At 44.0% G+C, this 19,192-nt stretch overlaps 1 protein-coding gene across 4 annotated transcripts in view; it reads right to left on the reverse strand.

Annotated features, from left to right (window-relative positions):
* The window catches only part of AGAP1 (ArfGAP with GTPase domain, ankyrin repeat and PH domain 1), a 1,778,872-nt gene that overhangs the window by 786,613 nt on the left and 973,067 nt on the right, over nt 1-19,192 (reverse strand). For 3 of the 4 annotated variants that reach the window (XM_069615994.1, XM_069615991.1, XM_069615992.1), the window contains exons 8-9: nt 12,394-12,549; nt 157-249 (exon numbers count right to left, since the gene is read on the reverse strand). In XM_069615994.1, the coding sequence (XP_069472095.1) occupies nt 157-249; nt 12,394-12,549 (249 nt within the window). The remainder of the gene's footprint in view (nt 1-156; nt 250-12,393; nt 12,550-19,192) is intronic. The other variant, XM_069615993.1, reaches the window with a different exon arrangement.

Below are 19,192 nucleotides of genomic sequence, written 5' to 3' on the forward strand. Positions count from 1 at the left end.
TGTCAAGTGAGCGACTTGCACATTCATTGCAGCATTGCATCAAACAAAGTCCACTGTGCGCCGGCATCATACGGCGCTGCCAGAGCCGAGGTGTAGGGGCCTTCAATTACAGCAGCACTGGGGGGATACCACAAGGCACAGAGTGGGGTAACATACCTGTTTAATTGGGATAGCGCGGCCGCTTCCAATGCTGTCTGCACGGTTTTCCAGGCCTTTCTTCTCCTTCTCCGGGTCGCTCCCTTTCCTAGACTGTGGGAGAAAAACAGGAAGAGTTCAGATGGAGTTGGAGAGGCGAGTGAAATGCTGTCTATAATGCACCATGACCATCATTAGTGAGCAGACTGGCACTGGCTGCAGAAGAAACTCCTGGCTACTGTCTGCCAACACCCTATGTGCACCCGCAAGCATCCCACCACCTCGCCCTCATCGTCACCGAAAGAACACTTGGGGGGGGGGGGGGGTCTAGAAGGCTTTCAGCGGATCAGGGCAGCCTTATGCAAGTTAAGAGTCCCAAATCTTGAGCTTGCAGAATGGCTGGCTGTATTCAGGATGTATATGCAGTCTCCTTAAAACAGGCATTCCTCTGGGACATAGACCCCCTCAGTCCCTCCCCTAGCACACTTCTTACTTAGGAAGTCTTCGGTGTTCAACAATGAGATGTCTACTTTCAGTTAGAGGGTGGGGACTCCACAGCAACGCATTTTGAGGTTACAAAATGTAAGTTTCACCTGGCAACAGACTCCTACCCACACATCCCCAAAAAATTGCTCTACGGGTGATGTCTACGTATCACAAACTTTTCAAGCTGCTTGCGGCTAAAATGTTGTTTTTTTATGAATCTGCTATGATCATCCCAATTGCAAAATCATTCTGCGGACAGTGCGGAGGATTCCTTATAAGCCCATTCCAGGCAATCACATGTACTGCCTGCTCACAGAGAATTCATGTGGTCACAGCAAGTTGAAGCATGATATTATACAAAGTAATTAAACACAAAATTCATTCCAGTGCAACAAGCTGTCAGCCAATTCTTAATCCTCCCTGAATACGAACAACAGAACGGAGGGGGGCCGCAGGCGAGAATGCAGGCTCATGAAGTTATACACTCCAAAATTGAAACGTGGGGTACCACAGTAATCTTAAAAACTCGCCGTTGGGATTAGCAATCAGATCTTTTCCTAAGAGGAAGGAAGGAAAGTGGAGGATATTTTAGAATTGCAATACCACGTCAGAGGTTTAGGCTATTTCTTTGTATTTGTAAGTTAGGAGTTGATCTGCACCATAACAGGAAGGGAATCACTGAAAAGTCCCCAAAAGTGGAAAACACTGCTAGGAGGATGCATCTATTGCTTGGTGTCTATGATGGTGAAAAGATGATGGATTGGCAGGGTAGTACTCCGAAACTTGCCCTGAAAAGTATAAGCAATCATTCCTGCTCTCCTAGGTAAACAGCTGAATTTGAATTCAGGGCAGCAGACTACAATTTAGGGGAAGTACGTAGTCTAGCTCTGCAGATAAGATTCTGTCCTGCTATGCTATTTAACTTCCATTACCCGTCCCTGTATTAGGAAAACCGGGGACTATATGTTTAAAGGCTTAGGTGATGTACATGACAGGGACGTAAAGGACAGCAGCAGCCCAAGGGTGCAGATGGAAACCATTCAAAGCGCAATCATCACAAGCACAACCACATCGGTCCCGTAGATGACTATGGTGTGTGTGTGTGTGAGTAGGACTCTCAACGCTCTCGCAAACCATAACTATTAGAAGCACAATCATGTCAGTCTTTCAAACAAGAGTGGCAAGAAGGGCACTGTACTCGCACACTGGCCAGATCTTCATAGTTGTACCAGTCAACAGTAGCAACACAAAGGCAACAGGCATAGCCCAGAAAGCCTTCCTTTTGAATGCGTGTGCGTGCATAGTCTGCAGCACAGATACAGGGAAAGTTTGAGGTGGGTGCAAGGGGGAAGGCTGATGCATGCCACTAGTGGTGACATAACGGTGGGTGCTATCACAGTGCATGGCATCGGCCACTATACTAGACAGCCTTAAAGAAGACCATCCAGGACATATGGGGTTGCTTGGCAGATGCAACCTGGGGGATGGGTGGTTAAATAGTGCCCAGAAACAAAGGAGCAGTCTTTCTGATTCCTGCCCGATGCCAGAGAAGTCCTAGCTGTCTGGGGCCGGTATTTCCCTACTTCACACACTTAAGTTAAGGTCCGGGGTCAAAAGTCAGAGGGAGGACGGATTGAGGACTAGTGCAGGGTGAAGAGAACCCAGGTTAAGTGATATGTCATAGGGGCAGTGGTGTACCCCATGTTTGACCCGACTCCATTTCTATTTTGGCAGAAAGGAAATGTATTGAAACAATTCCCCCTCATACTCCAATCAGCATGTGAGGTCAGTGCTCCATGATGATGTTTAATGGCAGAAATCAGGAGTATCAGACCTACGAAGGCCCAGAGAGTGAAGTCCACCCACATAATTTTTTTGTTAAATCGCTTAGGGGTGTTTTGTAAATGTGATGCAGCCTGTGGTTAACGGCAAATAGCAGGAGGAGGCATTTGACCCTTGGTCGTCCGCCTTACATTTTTCTTCTCAGGAGTGCGAAAACTTGACATATACCCACTTCCCCAGCACTTCTCCTCAATAACCTGGACCATGTCTTGAGACTCTTCTTAGGACTCCTTATCTACTCCTTTACCAAACTTTAAAAGTTACTTAGATCTGCTACCAGCACCCTTAGTCCTCACCAAGCACAGAGCAGTGCCTACATATGGAGTGGCTGTCTATGCACAATGGGTCGCTCTTAAAAACCCTCCTTTGTGCATACAAGTTAATCTATGGGCTGGCTCCCCTTACCTTCCAAACGCCATATCTCCCTTCTGACAGGCGGAGATCTCAAAGCTCTCCTGAAACACTGCTCCCCAGGGTCACTGCATCATCTCTCACTTTTGCTCCTCGGCCCTTCTCACAGCCCATCACTAAAACTCCTTGCACCCTGACATCAAGTCCATCTCCACTGTATAAAGCTTCATGGCTGTGATAAATGTGCACCCTCATTCTCGTGAAGGTTCATGTGAGATATCTGCTGGTATCACCCCCCCCCCACACATGCACCACTATCCTGCCCTTTCACCCGAGCATAGATTTAAATATTGAAAATTGATAATGCTGTAGCATAAGTAAATAATCCCAATACACATCTTGTTAATAAGTTCATCGGGCATCATTGCCAGCTTAATCCAAGAAGAGTTGTGATCTGCACACCAAATTCATAAGTTAGTCCAAAAATATATATAATTGATGTTAGGCTGTGGGGGAGAAAAACACGGCTCTGGCACAGAATTTCCAGTTTGTCACTTTTTACAATTCCAATAACTTTACTAAACCGGACCGGATAGATCTGTCCTTGCAGGGCCGGAAGAATAGCTCAGGGGCAACGCGCTTGCCTTGGAAGCAATAAGACGTGACGTGGAGCAACACAGGTTCGATCCGTGGGTCTACGCTTAGAAATCTCTAGGTATTAAGCGCGTTATAAATAACCAATTACAAGTTCACTTGCTTTAGTAAGGCATCCAAAAGTAGGACTGCCCAGTCATCTACACTTGCCTACTTATCAAAGCTCTTCTCCTTATCTTAATAAATACAAACGTGTATATAATAATGGAAAGTATATCATCGTAGGTGTCCGTTCCGTATGACCAATTGTAAATAAATCTGAGGCCAGTTTTCAAAACAAAAGGATTTGTCTCTGCAGTCAATTCATGACGGGCAGTGCCCGATACTTGAGAACCTAGAATTCTACCTGCAACACACTGGAATCCTGGAGGAAAATCTGTGCTTCACCTTGCTTAACTGCATGTGAAGGTAAATGATTCTATCAAAGAAGACGATAATCACCAGCGAAAAGGCTCTGTCCTTAGCTACGTGGAAAGTCTTGGAATCGAGTTTATCAGCTCAAGCTGCCTGGAAGGACTGAAATATTAAGCAGCAAATAGCAATGGGTTTTAAGCAGGAAACCCGCAGACTTTTAGGGATGGCCTCAAAGGCAACATACCATAGGATTCCCCAATCCATTTTGCTGCAGGGAGCAGCCATCCATCAAATAAAAATCAATGTAGAGTGGATTTCTCTGCAGTACCGCTCTCGTATAGAAAAGGGCTGAAGATATAAGCGACATGGTTCCATTTCTCACGAAACCTAAAAAGCAGAGCTATTAAGTGGTCCTCACTATTTCTTCTCGTACATTAACCCTGTTGCATCTAGCACTTGGAGAAAGGGAATCCTAATAGTTCAACGAAATGTTACCAGACAAGAATTGGGCACGAACTGGCAAGATGCAAAATTCTATTGCATCTCGCCAAAAGCTCTATGGGAAAACTGCAGATGCACCCCAAAATGTAAATACACTAAAAAGAACGGAAGTAGACATGTAAGACTAAATGATCTGAAGGCTTGCTCAGATCCATATCATATGCTGCACCTAACTCTGCAGAGACGAGACTGGTGCGCGCTCAGACAGTCCACGAATGCAGAAGGTGGAACACGGAGTTCTAGGTGAGTCACTGTGGAAAGACGTAGGATGGATGATTCAAAGTGCTCTGTAGTGCGTACATTGTGTGCTGATGGTATAAGGTCCATCATGATTAGCAGAAAGAAGCTCGTGTGAGGGGGCAACATTTCAAGTTGCAAGCTACTAGCCACACATGAACACGGTCACTCGCCACTTCAATTCTATACCTAAACAAGGCACACCATTTCTTACTCACCAAGAGTCAAATATCACTGGCTTGTGGCAAGTGCACATTTTGCACCCTGCTTGTGCGGTACTGAACCGAATGATCAACAGTTATAGGACAGGTGATTGGGAATGGAGTACCAACAACTGCAGGTAGTGTGTGAAGATTGGAGATGGGGAATGGATGCAGAAGACTACGTTATAGAGGGCACTCTACACGCAATCAACACAGCCAGGACCTCCATACTCTGCAGCCTGCTAGTAGATCAGAATTCACACATCTTTCACTCCCATCCCTCATGAGAGGAAGTGAGATCATATACACCAGATTGCTATTTGGTTGCCAAACTGTGATATCGGTCACTACTCCCACTCGGTGGGCAACAGGTCACATGCAAAACTTCGACAGTGTTCTATTGTCTGCCTACAGCTAGGACACAGTTATGCGCCAATACGTGATGCAATGGTATACTGTTTATTTAGCACATTAAGTTCTTGTTCTGTCCTACAGCTAGGCCACACTTCGTAGCAAGCCACCATAGAAATAGTGTTACTATTTAGTAATAGTAACATACAATAAGGGCCAAATAACGACAACAAACTGCAACAGATACAACACCACGATGTAATTGCAGGAGCACAAGGATCGAACTTTGGTCCCCAATTTTAGCCTAGAAAATCCTGGTAAGCTAAATACAGTCTACTACCTGGAACTGTGTCTGGCTGCGAGACAACTGGTGCCATACAAACAATTGCACGTGACAATATACCAGTGCCTTCATTTTTGACAATATACCAGTGCCTTCATTTTTGGATTCCCCTAAATATATCTTAAATCACATTTTTAATTGTGACTTTTTTAAACTATACTAAATTATGCTTTATGATGAACAAGTCAACTTGTGTGCTTTTTGGAATTCACAATACCAGAAAGTCAGGTGTCGCTCATCCGCATAATACCGAGCAGAGCGCTATTCATTCATTTTTCTTTGCTTTAAAACCTGGATTTGAAGGATGTCCATTCCTTTTCACATTACTGCAGTTCCAGCCCACAAGAACATGGACAGAAAGTAATGTGCCAATAACTATGTAAAAAGTGACATTGCTCGAATCCCATGCCACACACTACAGATGCTACTAACCCCCAATTCTCAAGAAGCAGCTCCTGCTCCAATTCCCAGGAGCCCCTTATGTTCCCTGCTCGACCTTGTTTTCAGATCCGCCAGAGCGCCAGGGGGCCACTCTGGTGGTGATAGTGCGCAGTACAAATATCCTTTAACAATAACATTATGCCAATCAATGGAGCATTATTGAACTAGCAGTCTCATCAACCGACCATATAGTTGGTACACTTACTCAAAAGAAATACTTCCAACCTCCAACCCTAGCAGACCACCCCTGGCCCCAAACCGCATAACACTGAAATACTCCATGCCAGGCCACTCTTAACAACAAACTCGAAGCACTTGTCCTGCATGTGTGCACCCGACTGGATCAACACACGTGCTAAAACTTGATACTAAAGCTACCCACCAGTGTACACCAGGCTAGGTCTCACTGGACACAGAAACTCATAGATGCCTACCTACACATAGAGCCTATTCCTTTCAATCACCATGAATCAACATCAGAGAAACCGCACCCTGTATTGCATTCCTTTCCTTCTATTAACATCCCAATCTATTCAACATCTCTTGCAAGTCGAGGAGCGCCAAGACACCATGAAAACAGAACAAGCCGCAACGTTTAGGACCAGTAGCATGATACTTTGCATGGCAACAGAATGGCTTTAGCAATGAGAGCTTGTTTTGCATCTGCCCATGAAGGAGTCTCACGAAAAGGTTTGCATGAACATTCTCTCTGGGCAACTCTGCCTTCCACTTAAGATGGAAAGCAAGACGCAAGGGGGGCTGGCAAATGCAGATTTCCAATGTTGAAAATATACTTCCGCAATTTCTGGGATATTTCAGAATATCGAAACATAGATATGCCTGACCATCAGACAACCCAAACATTTTAACTATATAACCTGCCGTCAAAGCAAGCTAGATCTACTGGAACTTCAGCCAGAAGTCAGTGAACTCTTAACTCTACCAGGCTAACAGACTCCCAAGCAAGTGCATCAATGTTAGTGCATCAAAAATAAACTAAAAATATAATGTTGGTCATCAGAAAGCACAGAATGAACATAGGGAAATTACATTTTTTCATCGGGTTTTCTGTTTTTGTTTAATGAACTTTCTTCTTTTGTTATTTTTGTATGGGCGTACAACATCCGGCACTCACCTACAATCCACTTTTCCATCCTTCCGCTCCATTGCCTTTCTTCCCAAATACTTGTCTTCCTCCCCCATAGCCTTCCACCACCACCCCAAACTTTTTATTTTGTAATTCATCCTGTTCTTATTCCCTTAGTTCTGAAATAAAAATATATTTTCGCATTTTTATCTCTAAAGTATCGTAGATTCAGAGTAGAAAAACGTTGAAAATATTCAATACTTTTAAAATGATTTCCCTTTTTTGTTTCTTTTATGATATATGATATATATATATTATTTGTATCGCGCTCATACACAAGTGATTCAGAGCGTGATAAGGCAAGGGAGGGGGAACAGGGGCGAACACATTAACATCCTTACTAGGCCCAGTGACATTGAGAACGCCCAAGTGCATGGACGGGGAGAGAGGAGAGTGCAGAGCAGAGGAGAAAAGATAAATAATAATAAATACAAATAAATAGATAATGGAGGCAATAAACAGTGGTAGTGCAGCCAGCCAGTGACAAGTGCAGTGTTTATGGCAGCAGACTGGGTAAGTCTAAATAAGTGCAGAAAAGGAAGAAAAAGGGGGCATGGGGGACTGTATGGGTACAGATACAGTCTCCATTTCAAGGGGTGGCCAGGTGGCAGGATGAGCAGGTGCTTTTGAAAAACGACTGACCGCGAGGTGTCATACTGTTTCAGCATGTTAGCACTTTATACGAGGGCTCAGCAATTCAAAACAAGAAATTGGTGTGGTATCAAACTGGGATGTGCCTATACAATGGGTTCAGGGTGGCTGTGCTAGCAGTGATAGCATGGGCGCGTTCTTGACAAAGATCCGGATAAGCCAGGCATGGTTTCAGAGTAACAAATCAGATGGTCCCGGTATGGTGGCGGCTATCCACATGCTAGGAATGATTAGACAGGCCTACGCCGAGGCACAACTAGTGTTGGAACTGATCCAGACAGCTACGGCATGTTCAACGAGCACCTCTGCTCAGAGAGACCTGATCTAGGACTACACGCACTTATGTGGTGTTGTGTATGCTACCAGCCTTGTGGGTTTCCATACTCCCAATGATGGGCTTGATGAGAAAGATCCTGAGGTGATTGAAGGTTCATCTGTACTGGGAAGGAACAGGTGGCCCTGGTGTGCTTGTGTGCTCTTCCACGTCTGGAATGATTAAGACTGACAGGGTGCACGGGTCCAAGTGCCACCCCCACCACCCCACTCTGCTTTAGGAATGATTCATATGCTCCAGAGGCAATGCTGTGGTCGGGAATGATCCAGACAGGTCTCATGAAGTAGAAAGTGCCCCCCCACCGATGGGAATGACAGACCAGTGGTACAAGACTGAAATTATACAAATGCACAGCTGGACGCACACACATCAGGTTGGCTTGTGTGGAGATACCCTCCACTGCAGTGTTAATAATCCCGCTCAGTGGATTGCAGTCATGAGATCGATCTAAATAACCAGATTTCTAGGAACCAGGGCCCTACATGACAAAGTGGCATAAAGAACAATCCACCACCATTTCAGTAGGGTGGGAGGAAAGCACCAAAACGGAGAAGTTAAAACACTGCTAGGCCATGAAAACTTAAATGTTGCAAGACTTGAATAACGAACATCCCAGACTGGCACAAGATGACCCATCATTCCATCAGGAGGGCTCATCGCACATAAAATCACTGGTGAACGAGTAACACATTTACTCTGTTATTCCTCTACTAGGACTGGATGGCATTGCATTTCTTTCATGGTTTCAAAAAGTCTAATGCCTAACCAAACAGAAAATACTCCACCGCCCCACTTCGAAAATGAGGGTTAAGTGATAATGACAAAAAGGACCAGGTCATGAATCCCGCAACTCTCAGACGCCATTCCCGCCTTTTTGTTATACTTCAATGCCTGTACTCTCCGCTTTCTGTCCGCGATAGGAGACAGATAGCAGCACCTCCAAGGTACTATTTTCTCGGATACGAAGTCATGTCTCCCTCCTATTTCAAACAATTGTTTAGAGCACCTGGCCCAGACACGTCATAAAAGCGGCACTAGCATTTCTCAAGACTAACTGGGTAGTGAATACCTCACAATACATACGCATTTGGCGCGTGTCACCGGCTGCTCCATACGATCTGTATCTCACAACTTCAATGGGCTCTGCCAGTCGAGGGTACACGCAGGTGGACGGAGTCCGCCCAATTTTTTCAGAGGGCGGATGCTATTCCACTCTGTATTTTAAAGGCTGTGAGTAAAAAGAAATTGTTTGACTTTCTTTTTTTGAACGTAGGAATGTTCACCGTCCTTAGGACTCGAACCGCGTTCGCAGGCCTGGCACTACACCACTGCGCCAGATAACCTTATGAGAAATGGCAATAAACTAAACATTTCGGGACTACATGTTCCAGGGAAAACATTGCTCTTGATTCTTCGAGTTTAATACATGCACGCACACCTTTTAATGTTTTCAAAACTCTATTAGAAGAAAATACCGGCCCAAAATTAAAGTGTCCGTTTTCACCCACCAAAGGGACTAGAGGTATGGGTAAGGTAAATCATTTGTAAAATCTGAAACCGGTTCAGACCACTGACAAAAGGTAGGACACAAATGTGGTTGGGATCAATGACAGGACAGCACCCATAGACACAAAAGAAGAACTGTACTATTACTAACGCAAAATAAAAAAAAACATCAAGAGGCTATTTTAAAAATTCATTGCAAAATAACATTCATGTTGAAACGTATACAAAATAACTGAAACATTATTACAATTAGGGGCAATGCAACCATACGTGAACACCATCCAGGGGGACCTCTAAAACAGCCTGTGGTGCTATACCATGCCGAAAAAGAAGAGAACAAAAAGAGATGGCACCTGTTCTAGAGGGATCTCTGGTAACAGCTAAGGGTACTACGCCCTCCTAAAGCAACACTTGTAGTGTGGCCTGATGAACGAGCTGGATGATGCAGGTGAAGTTATTGTATCTTCACTCGACCCTCTCCCCAAAACTGGACAGGACTTTAAAAGATAAGAAAAAAGAAAAGACTGTTGGGATGCCGGGACAGTCCTGGCAAAACCGGGATAAATGGTCACTTTATTCTTGTGCAAACTGTGCAGCGCTCGAAGTTAATGAAGCGGGTAGTAATGTCAACATAAAGCAAGGAGATCCCCTATCACTGAGCGCCACACTAGTGCTGGCAGGCTGTGATGCTAAGAGTGTTGGCAGCCTGTGAAGCTAAGAATGCTGGCAGGCTGTGATGCTAAGAACTTTGCAAATCCGCCACTGTGCAGTACACTGTTCCAATGGCTAGCTACTGAAGACGGCCAAAGACAATGAGTGAGGGAAGAAATCTATCCTTATGTTGGGAGGGGAGGACTTGAGAAGGCACCAGAGACAGGAGGCATATGGCAGGGCTGGCAAAGAGCAAGAGAGATTGAGCAGAAGGGGGAAAAGATGGGGGAAGACAGGAAAGAGGAGCAGCAATACAGAGAAAAAAGACAATGTGACTTACAGTCCAACTGATTTCTGCTTACATAACACTCCATCTGGGACCACTACCCTTACAATGTCAGGTGCTCTAAAAGGGTTCCAAGCGTCTAGAGAAAATATAGGAGTCAATGGCCTCTTATATTCACATTTTTTTTTTTTATTTGATTTAATTGTATAATACAATTTTTACAAAATAAAGATACGGTGCCCACATTAACTGTTCGAGTTCCCCACAAACAGTGCGGCGCGGAATCTTTCTTTGTCCTATTCTGTATTCCACACTTAGTTCCCTATCTGATACAGCGCCGGGATCAAAAACACATTTACGAAAGACGGACCATGGGTAAACTGTGGCCACATTCTCCTACAGAAAACCTGCTTGCACCCAATGGTAGTTCAGACATGCTCGGTAAGGGCATCCCAATATCAAGGACAAAAATCAAGGTAAGCAACACTTGTGCATGCTATGGAAAACTATTAAGTGATATGACTTTACCTTAGATGGGTTTCAAGATAATCAGCAAGAAGAGGCCGTATATGGACAGGTGAGGTGTACCTCAAAAGAAAAGAATTAAAGCCACCTGTGATTGGTGTGCTGCCAACATGCAGCTGAGGAAAAGATAACCTGCAAGACGAAACAGGTCCTTGACACAGGGGAAGAGCACATCTGGCACTGATCAGAGGTTACATCACATGGATATCTCTGCAGAAGCAACAGAACCAAAGAGTGTCTAGGTACAGTTTGGACAAATCATCAATGAGTGTTGATACAGGTACCCAGGAATCGAACCCATCCACGGTTCAATGACTTGTGAACAGGTGGTACGGCGCTCAGATACCAGAGGGTTCGTAGCGCTATATAAATGCTAAATTATTATATGTGCCAAGATGCTGTCAAAACAGCGGAGGTGGAGCGACATGAGACACTTTATATTACATTACATCTAGACAGTCTTTTCTCAGTGTTGGCTAAAACAGACACTGAGAAAACGGAAGCATTAGGAATTGGAAATTTCTGCACGTGCGTGAGAACTGTCCAAGGGCAACTGCTGGATATGGAGTTCACATTTTCTTTGTGAAACGGTTTCAGGCATCATTCACTGTGCACGCAGAACGAAACAATGCACAGTTTTGAGGGATGAAAAAACTTGACAACAAGCCATGTAGTTACTGAATCTCTCCGGGGTGCATTCCATATTTTCTTGCTACTTTGGGCCGTTCCAGAATGAGAATGCAAATCAGTATCAACCATGTTACCATAGAGGAATTACTAGAGGGTGGAATTACTAGAAGCAGTTCAAGCATTTCCATCCATTGCTTTCTGCTTTTCACAATATTATAAATGCTAGACCAACGAAAGTAGACTACAAATTGGGAAGCAAGTGCTTATGGCTCTAGAAGTGAGACTAGTGCAACGTACACTTTTTTGGAAGATCTGCAAATGGCAGAACTGTCATAAGCAGAGGTTCAGTAGAATGGCCGGCCGATGAAGCTGTGTGGGAATCAGGACTGCCTCAGAGAGTGAGTTAGTTAGTTAGGATATACGTAGGGAACTGAGAGCACACACACTAGAACTGAGGCCAATAAGTGTAGCGTAGGCAGCACATCAGGAAGCGATTGCCCACATGATTAATGAACATGAACAGTTAGAATATAAACTGGAAGCAGTTGTTTGGGAACAAGGATCTGTACGGATATCTACTGGTTAAGCATATCAATGGGCTGCACAAGACCTTGCACGGACAATAAAGAGTTATTAATTACCATGCACAGTAGGAAGTGGTTGTACAGCCACTGAGACTGAGGACAAATGGCAGGTAGAGCAGCCACTAGGAGGATTGTGCAAGTATCTAACATTACACACAGGGGCCTTGGGCAGGATACTCACTGTGAAGAGGTTGGACCGGCGTTTGGACTGTTTACGGACGGGTGTTGGGGTGTTGGCAGTGGGAGGCACGTCAATCCGCAGCTCCTTCTGGCTTGTGCTTGGAGTGGATGGAACTGAGGAAGAGTAATCACTTAAGCTCCCTCCACCGTTACTGGTCTGTAATAAAGAAAAACAGTTCACACAATACCATGTGTATTCTGTCCAAGATGAATTTTTACCCCAATGCGAGAAATCACGCAGAGTTAGTGAGCCTGAAAATTATCAGGAGCATTGGGGGACAAGAAGTGGAAACAAAGCAGATGGAGAATATCCAAATGTATAATTAGAACATACAGAGGGAAAGATTGAACTAGTGTGCCAGAGTTAAAAGTCCCATCTGCGTGGCCCCACATGTCCATGTGGACCAACAAGAACACGATACTCTGCCCTACGGACCAGCAATTATTCCATCCAACACTGCATAATGCAACATTTAGATCTAAACATTTATAACGAAAAAAAGACAGACCTTTAAAAAAAAATATACACACATATATAGGGGTGGGGAGGGTGTTCAGATGGGATTATAAACGAAGGGAAACAGGGAGCTTGTAGGGGAACCTCCAAATAATTCTTTTTAAAAAAAATGGTCTTTTCTTCGTTATAAATGTTCGATATAAATGTTGTTTGTTATTTTCTATTTGTTTAAGTCACATGTAACCCAATCCTCTACACCATAATGTCAAATCAAGGCCACATTCTACCTCAGCTGAACAGACTTCAATCTCTTGTCCACTGATTTAGTGCAAGGTCATTCCCTTCACGGCCAATAAATCGGTCATCCTGTGCCCGATTGAAGCAACTACACCTTCTGCTACGAAGCTAATCAATTAGTTGTTTTCCACATGGGCATCCCTTAATTCAGTGGTTGCACACATGCACGTTGCTGTACCCCAATTCCTCTGGTCACGGATTTCCAGAATAAGGTAATGATTAGATTGATGAACCAACAAGATCATCCTACTCAACAAGCAGGTGTTCTCTTTCCCACGGCACAATAACAAGGTCATCATTTGTCCCATAGGTCAAATGGGAGGTCATCTTGTGGGCATGCTCATGCAGCTAGGTCATTCCTTTGCTCCATCAACCAGCAACCTTAACCAACAACTATGCAATATTCTGTTTCTTGGTTCAGTAGAGCAGTCAATATCCGTACCCCATCAGGGCCATTATCTACTGCATGCACATCAACCAGGACATCCTGTGCCCCATCACATACAACCGAGGCATCTATTGTCCCACCGCTCAGGCTCATCTCCATGGCCCACAAATGCAGCCACACTTTGGTATATAACCCAACAAACTCATTCTCTCTTCCATGACCAAACAACATTGTCCTTGTCCCATGACTCAGTTACCAAGTCATCCCAAACTACATGGCTTGCCATTTAGGTCACCCACGTCTTATAACCAAAACAGGAGCTCATCCTCTTTCTCATGGCACATTATCTAGATGATCACCTATCCAGTGTAACAAAAACGGTGCCGTCTTTGGCTAGTGGTACAGAAATTATGCTAACCTCCTAAATTAGTCAATAAACAGGCCATCCTATGTTTCCTAATCTATAAGGGCATTTGGCTAGTGCAGTCCATTTAATCTGGGTACCATCAGTCAGACAAAAAGATTTATAGAAGGAAAGAAGGTTCACAAAATGGGGCAAATAATGACAAAGTTAGTAGGGAACAGGTTTAGGTAGACCATGCACCATTCAGTGTGTGGAATGGGGTCAGAGAAAAGGACATTTGCACACATGCAGGGTTTTTTATTTCATTTAAACCACAACATATTTGCCTGCCTATTTTCTTGGGAAAGCATGGTAAAAAAGCATAATTCGCGCTAGCCTGCCACAAGTGAATTATAGCAATGTGTTTGAAGTAGAGCAGCATGAGGGTATATTTTTCACATTACAGATCTTTAAGTGGTAAATCGCAATAGCATGTCTTGTGCCAAAATGCTACTCAACCTTGTGATTCTTGTACTGGAATTCCTTAGTCCCTTTCAACCAGACACACAGGATGTCATGGCTTAGGTACAGCATGCCAACATATACCTTTTGCCAAACAAATAGCATTATTAGACAGAGGTGAGAGTGGTGGACAGGCTCGACTGTAGCAAGAGGAACCAGGTATTACCAGTACGACAGCGATCCAGGGGAGTACTTCTACTTACTCATACACGGAGTACTCCTCTTCCTGACTTGAATGATTTTAAAACGTGAGAATTCTGACAGGCGGAAAGCACGCAAACTTATTCAGCCATTTGCAAGCAATTATATTCTTCAGGAGAGCGCGACCAAACGAAGAGTCTAATCTGGAGCCAATATCCATTGAGAAGTGCTTACAAAATGCATAAGCAGTAACCAAATGCATCGTCAACATTTGGTATCTACCAATGCCCGTTTTTTTTACAATCATAGCATACATATGGCTACTATCAGGAGAAACTGATCTTGCGTTAGTGTAGCGTTCCAGAATACAGGAAAACACTCTGGGAGTTAACAGGAGCGATGGAGGCTGCTAACTTGACGAATCAACAAAGGTTACCAAAAATCATATTCAACTAGCAGATATTCTATATGCAGTGCAGTCAGAACGCCAGTACCCCGCAAAGAGGAATGTTATGCAAAGTTAACTTTTAGAGGGGAAAGGATAGCAAACAGATTTCCTAATTAACATGGAAACCAACAAGACAAATGAAGCATGCGTCAGAAGAGAAATCGTCACCATTTTGCAAGACTTGCAATAAAAAAAGTGAAAACTGGTATACCTTTCTTAGCAGAGGCAAAGACAGAAAGCAGCCTTGCAGGTCAACACCTTGGATTCACTGTGACAACAGGTGTAGAAGACACACGATCTAAATAAAGAACAATGCTTTCTGGACCTACACCGCAAAGGATCCCACAAACATCGCTATAGCGGCTACATGCATTGATGCCGGATGGCAGCATATTAGAAAAAACAATCCATCATTCAGGAAGCAATTCAGGTGATTTGTTTCTTTGGTAAGGGTTCAAAGGCAAACCAACATCACGTCACTTGCTTCTAAATTGATTCTTGTGGAATGCATTCTGGAGACTGGAAGGATGTCTGTGCTCCAAGTAGCTAGCCTGGTTCTTCAGGAGGCAGGTGGCCAACCCCTAGTGAACGCAGTGGCGAAAGACTAGCTACTGGGAATGAAGGAAAAGCTGCAACACTTGCAGCTTTTCCATCAGGTTGGATCTCCCGCTCAGGGAAGAAAAATGGGATAAAGTTGATCTGATTTTAGAAAAGGGAGTGGGTACAGTAAGACAAACCGGGAGGCTGCAATGGTTCCACCGGTCCTACCAATTCACACAATGTCCCCATCGAGCCCAGGGAGTGGCTGGTAACTTCACTTATGCAACTGGTTGCTTAGATCATTTAGGAGGTACTTGTGTAAAAAGAAGTTAATATCACGCCTAATAACTGACTCCTCCAGCTTCAAATTGCTGTAACAGAGATTGAACCAATGTCGCATGACATTGCCTTGTTCCAGAGGCAGGTGCGCTGCTCTTGAGCTATCCTCTGAGCCATATAGTAATTGGCTAATAAGCTTGTTTTGCAGAGACTCTGAGGCACTGGTAGCCAGTTGTGTGGGCCTTGTACTTGCTGTGGCTAGTCTCCAAGGACACTTCACTGATGATGCAAATTGAGTTCAAAACATGCCTGCAGTTATCTATGGTCTCACCCATAAGGGATGCAACCTAGCAGTTCAGGCTCAACTGTCCCTTTTGAGATGGGAGCAGATTGGTTTAAATGTGTCCCTCCTCTGGTAATGGTACATCTGGATAAAAAACAATGCAATGTAGGGTGACTCTGAATTACTCATAACCACTGGCAATTGATCAAAGTCTTTTCATCTATTGCTCTTCAGTGCTGCAAGACAAAGAAAAACAGCTTAGCAATGAGGACATCTTGTGTCCCGTCAACAAACTGTTGCACAATTCAAACACTAAGCCCTTCTCCTAGTTTTGGCTCAAGAAAGAGACGCTCTCTGCACACTGTTAAACAACTATGATTCAACTCTTCTCGCAAAAGTGATTGCTAATGGGAAGGTGGATTCCCGGGTTAACAAATCCATTTCACAAGTAATCATAGGTTCAAAGGTTTTGTGCATGAGTACTAATACAACCAAATTCAAATCCCATACTGGCAGAGGTTCTGGAATGGGTGGATATAAACTGAAAACACCTTCAAAATTGCTGAAGAAAATGTTCCAGGCTTAGGTAGACAACTATCATGAGAGAATGCTTTCACGTGTTGATCTTAATCCCAGCAGCGGCAAGGCAAGACATAACATTACCTACTGAAGCAGATATAACCTCTGACCATGTGCCCAATAATAGAAAAACAACCATTTACTCTTATACTGTTTACTTGTGGACTCTTTCCTGTCGGTGGTCATAATCGCTACATTTTGTTAAAAAATGTGCATATGAGTAAATGCTATTTCTCCAGGAACCAGGCTTTCAAGTTCAGCAATTGTGGAGAGGGCTGGAGAACCTGCCCCTTCTGCGAAGAACCTGCCCCTTCTGCTAAAATAGATCTCCTGCTAGGGGTAGATTGCACAGGGGAAGAACGACCAAAGTAGATCCGTAAACCAAGTCTGATAATCAGAATGGGAGTATGATGACCATTTTCGAGTTTCATTAAAGTCCTGTAAAGCAGGGGAAGCTGAGGAAAAACATAAGCGACCTGTTCAACCATTCGATCCGAAGAGCCTTTCCTAAAGAATGAAGACCTGGTACTATCCGAAACACCTACTGGAGGTGAAAGTGCATTGAACTTTGTCCCAAATAAATCCACCCCCTGGAACTCCCCCGCCCCCTAATCTGAGGAATAACATTTTAGCCAATCAAGGCTACAATTCCCATTCATGAGGAGCAGACTGCATCCTGCTCAGAGGGCCTCTTCCCCTCCAGATGGGACACAATCAGAAAAAGGTGGATCTGTGGGGCCCAATCCCAGATTTATTTCTGCCAGAAGGCAAAGATGATGGGAACAAGCCCCAAATTGCTTGTTCATATAAAACATGGTGGTAGTTTTGTCCGTGAAACATGTACCACTGTCCCCTAAATGGAAGGTCGGAAACATTTCAGGGCATAGTAAATTGCTTTTATTTACAGGACATTTATGTGATCTCTTATGTCTCGATCTGACCAAAGGCAGTGATCTGCGACATGTAGACGATGAGCTCCTCAACCGTACTCTGTGGAGTCTTGGCAGCGTGATCTGAGGGAGAGGTGGCTGGAAAGGAAAACCAGTGGGAAGGTTTTCTGAACTGCTACACTAAAGCAGTCTCCCAGATGTGCTCAGGAATGGAAATCATCTTGCTGTGAGGATTGATAACATACTCTAGGTGCTGGCGAGATGCCAGCGAAGGGTCTGCAACCTAAGCCTCACAAAAGGAACCAGATAACTGCATGAGGTCATCAGGCCTAGAAGCCTCTGAGACAAGCTTGCCACAAAGACTGTCGGCTCATGAAAAAAGAAACTGCCTGTTGAATTGCCTCTTGGCAGTCCTGAAGAGGAAAAGCGTTTTTCTCAGAGTGGTATCCATCACTAGGTTTTCTGTGACTCAATCAGGTTCGAATTGGGAACGTTTATTCAAGAGAATTGAGGCAAATATGCAGTCTTAAAACTAACCGGAGTACCAAAACGATCCTGCAGTGGAACAGTAAAATACTAAGGTAGGATAACAATCCTCAGAATCAGAGATGGGATTCACTGACTCCACCTGGTCAGTCAATAACGAACCAGGTTCTCTTTTTGTTCTATGACGCTTTTTTCTTCGAGTGTCTTTTTGGAGATACAGGTGCTGAGCTCAGCACTCATCAGGACACAGACGTGTTTCTTATCAGAGAACGTTTTTGCTTTTTTTTCCTGTACCAATGCCTCTATAGATGGAGCCATCAGGACCCACTTGGGTGCTGATGAAGCTGCTGTTTCAGGGGTTCTTGCTGTCCTTTCTGTAGGATTTCTGTCCAATGTAAAATGAACAATTTTAGCCTGTACAAACAACGGTCGTATCTGTCCAGTTATATAAAACACTGTTGTTTTTAAATATAAAAGATACATGTGCACTTCATAATACATGTGAGAAGAGAATCCTGCAGGCACCATGTTCGGTGTCGGAGCAAAGCACGGCAGAGGGGTGTCTGGACAAGTATCCATTGAACTGAAAATGCCTTTGAAATCTCAGCCTTCCTATGCAATAACCAATCAGACTGTCTCCGAAAAGATACTGCTAAAAATGTCGAAGGTGCAACAGCGCCATCTGGTGTGCAAGCCACTAAACGAAAATGGCGATCCCCATACTCAATATTTCTTCAGACAAATACATATAACGCAGTATTAGAGTCTAACAAATATTGCACTAAGAAAGTTCAACAACTAACCACTTCCCATAGGCCCAAGCACCACCGCCCCGTTCTTAAACTGTTACTTACTTGAGGGAGTTTTTAATTGCAAGGTGTACATTATCTCTACAAAGCAACAATTAAAATCGCGAAAAAAGGGGGACATTAAACCCAGGGCAGTTTCTAGCCAACTTGGTCCCCAGGGTGGAACACTAGAATGCACCCTCCCGACTGGCACACGTCACTCCCAATCTACACCTCTCCGTCACCCAACAAAACCCTACTCAATATCAATAAATCGTTACTAAACAAATAAAGCTGGTTTCATTACATTGTAATTAAAGTACTTTACAGAAAACATCTAATGTGAAAACACTGCTGTT

The sequence above is a fragment of the Ambystoma mexicanum genome, chromosome 9, assembly GCF_040938575.1.
Source record: "Ambystoma mexicanum isolate Mex_15411 chromosome 9, UKY_AmexF1_1, whole genome shotgun sequence".
Taxonomy (NCBI): domain Eukaryota; kingdom Metazoa; phylum Chordata; class Amphibia; order Caudata; family Ambystomatidae; genus Ambystoma; species Ambystoma mexicanum.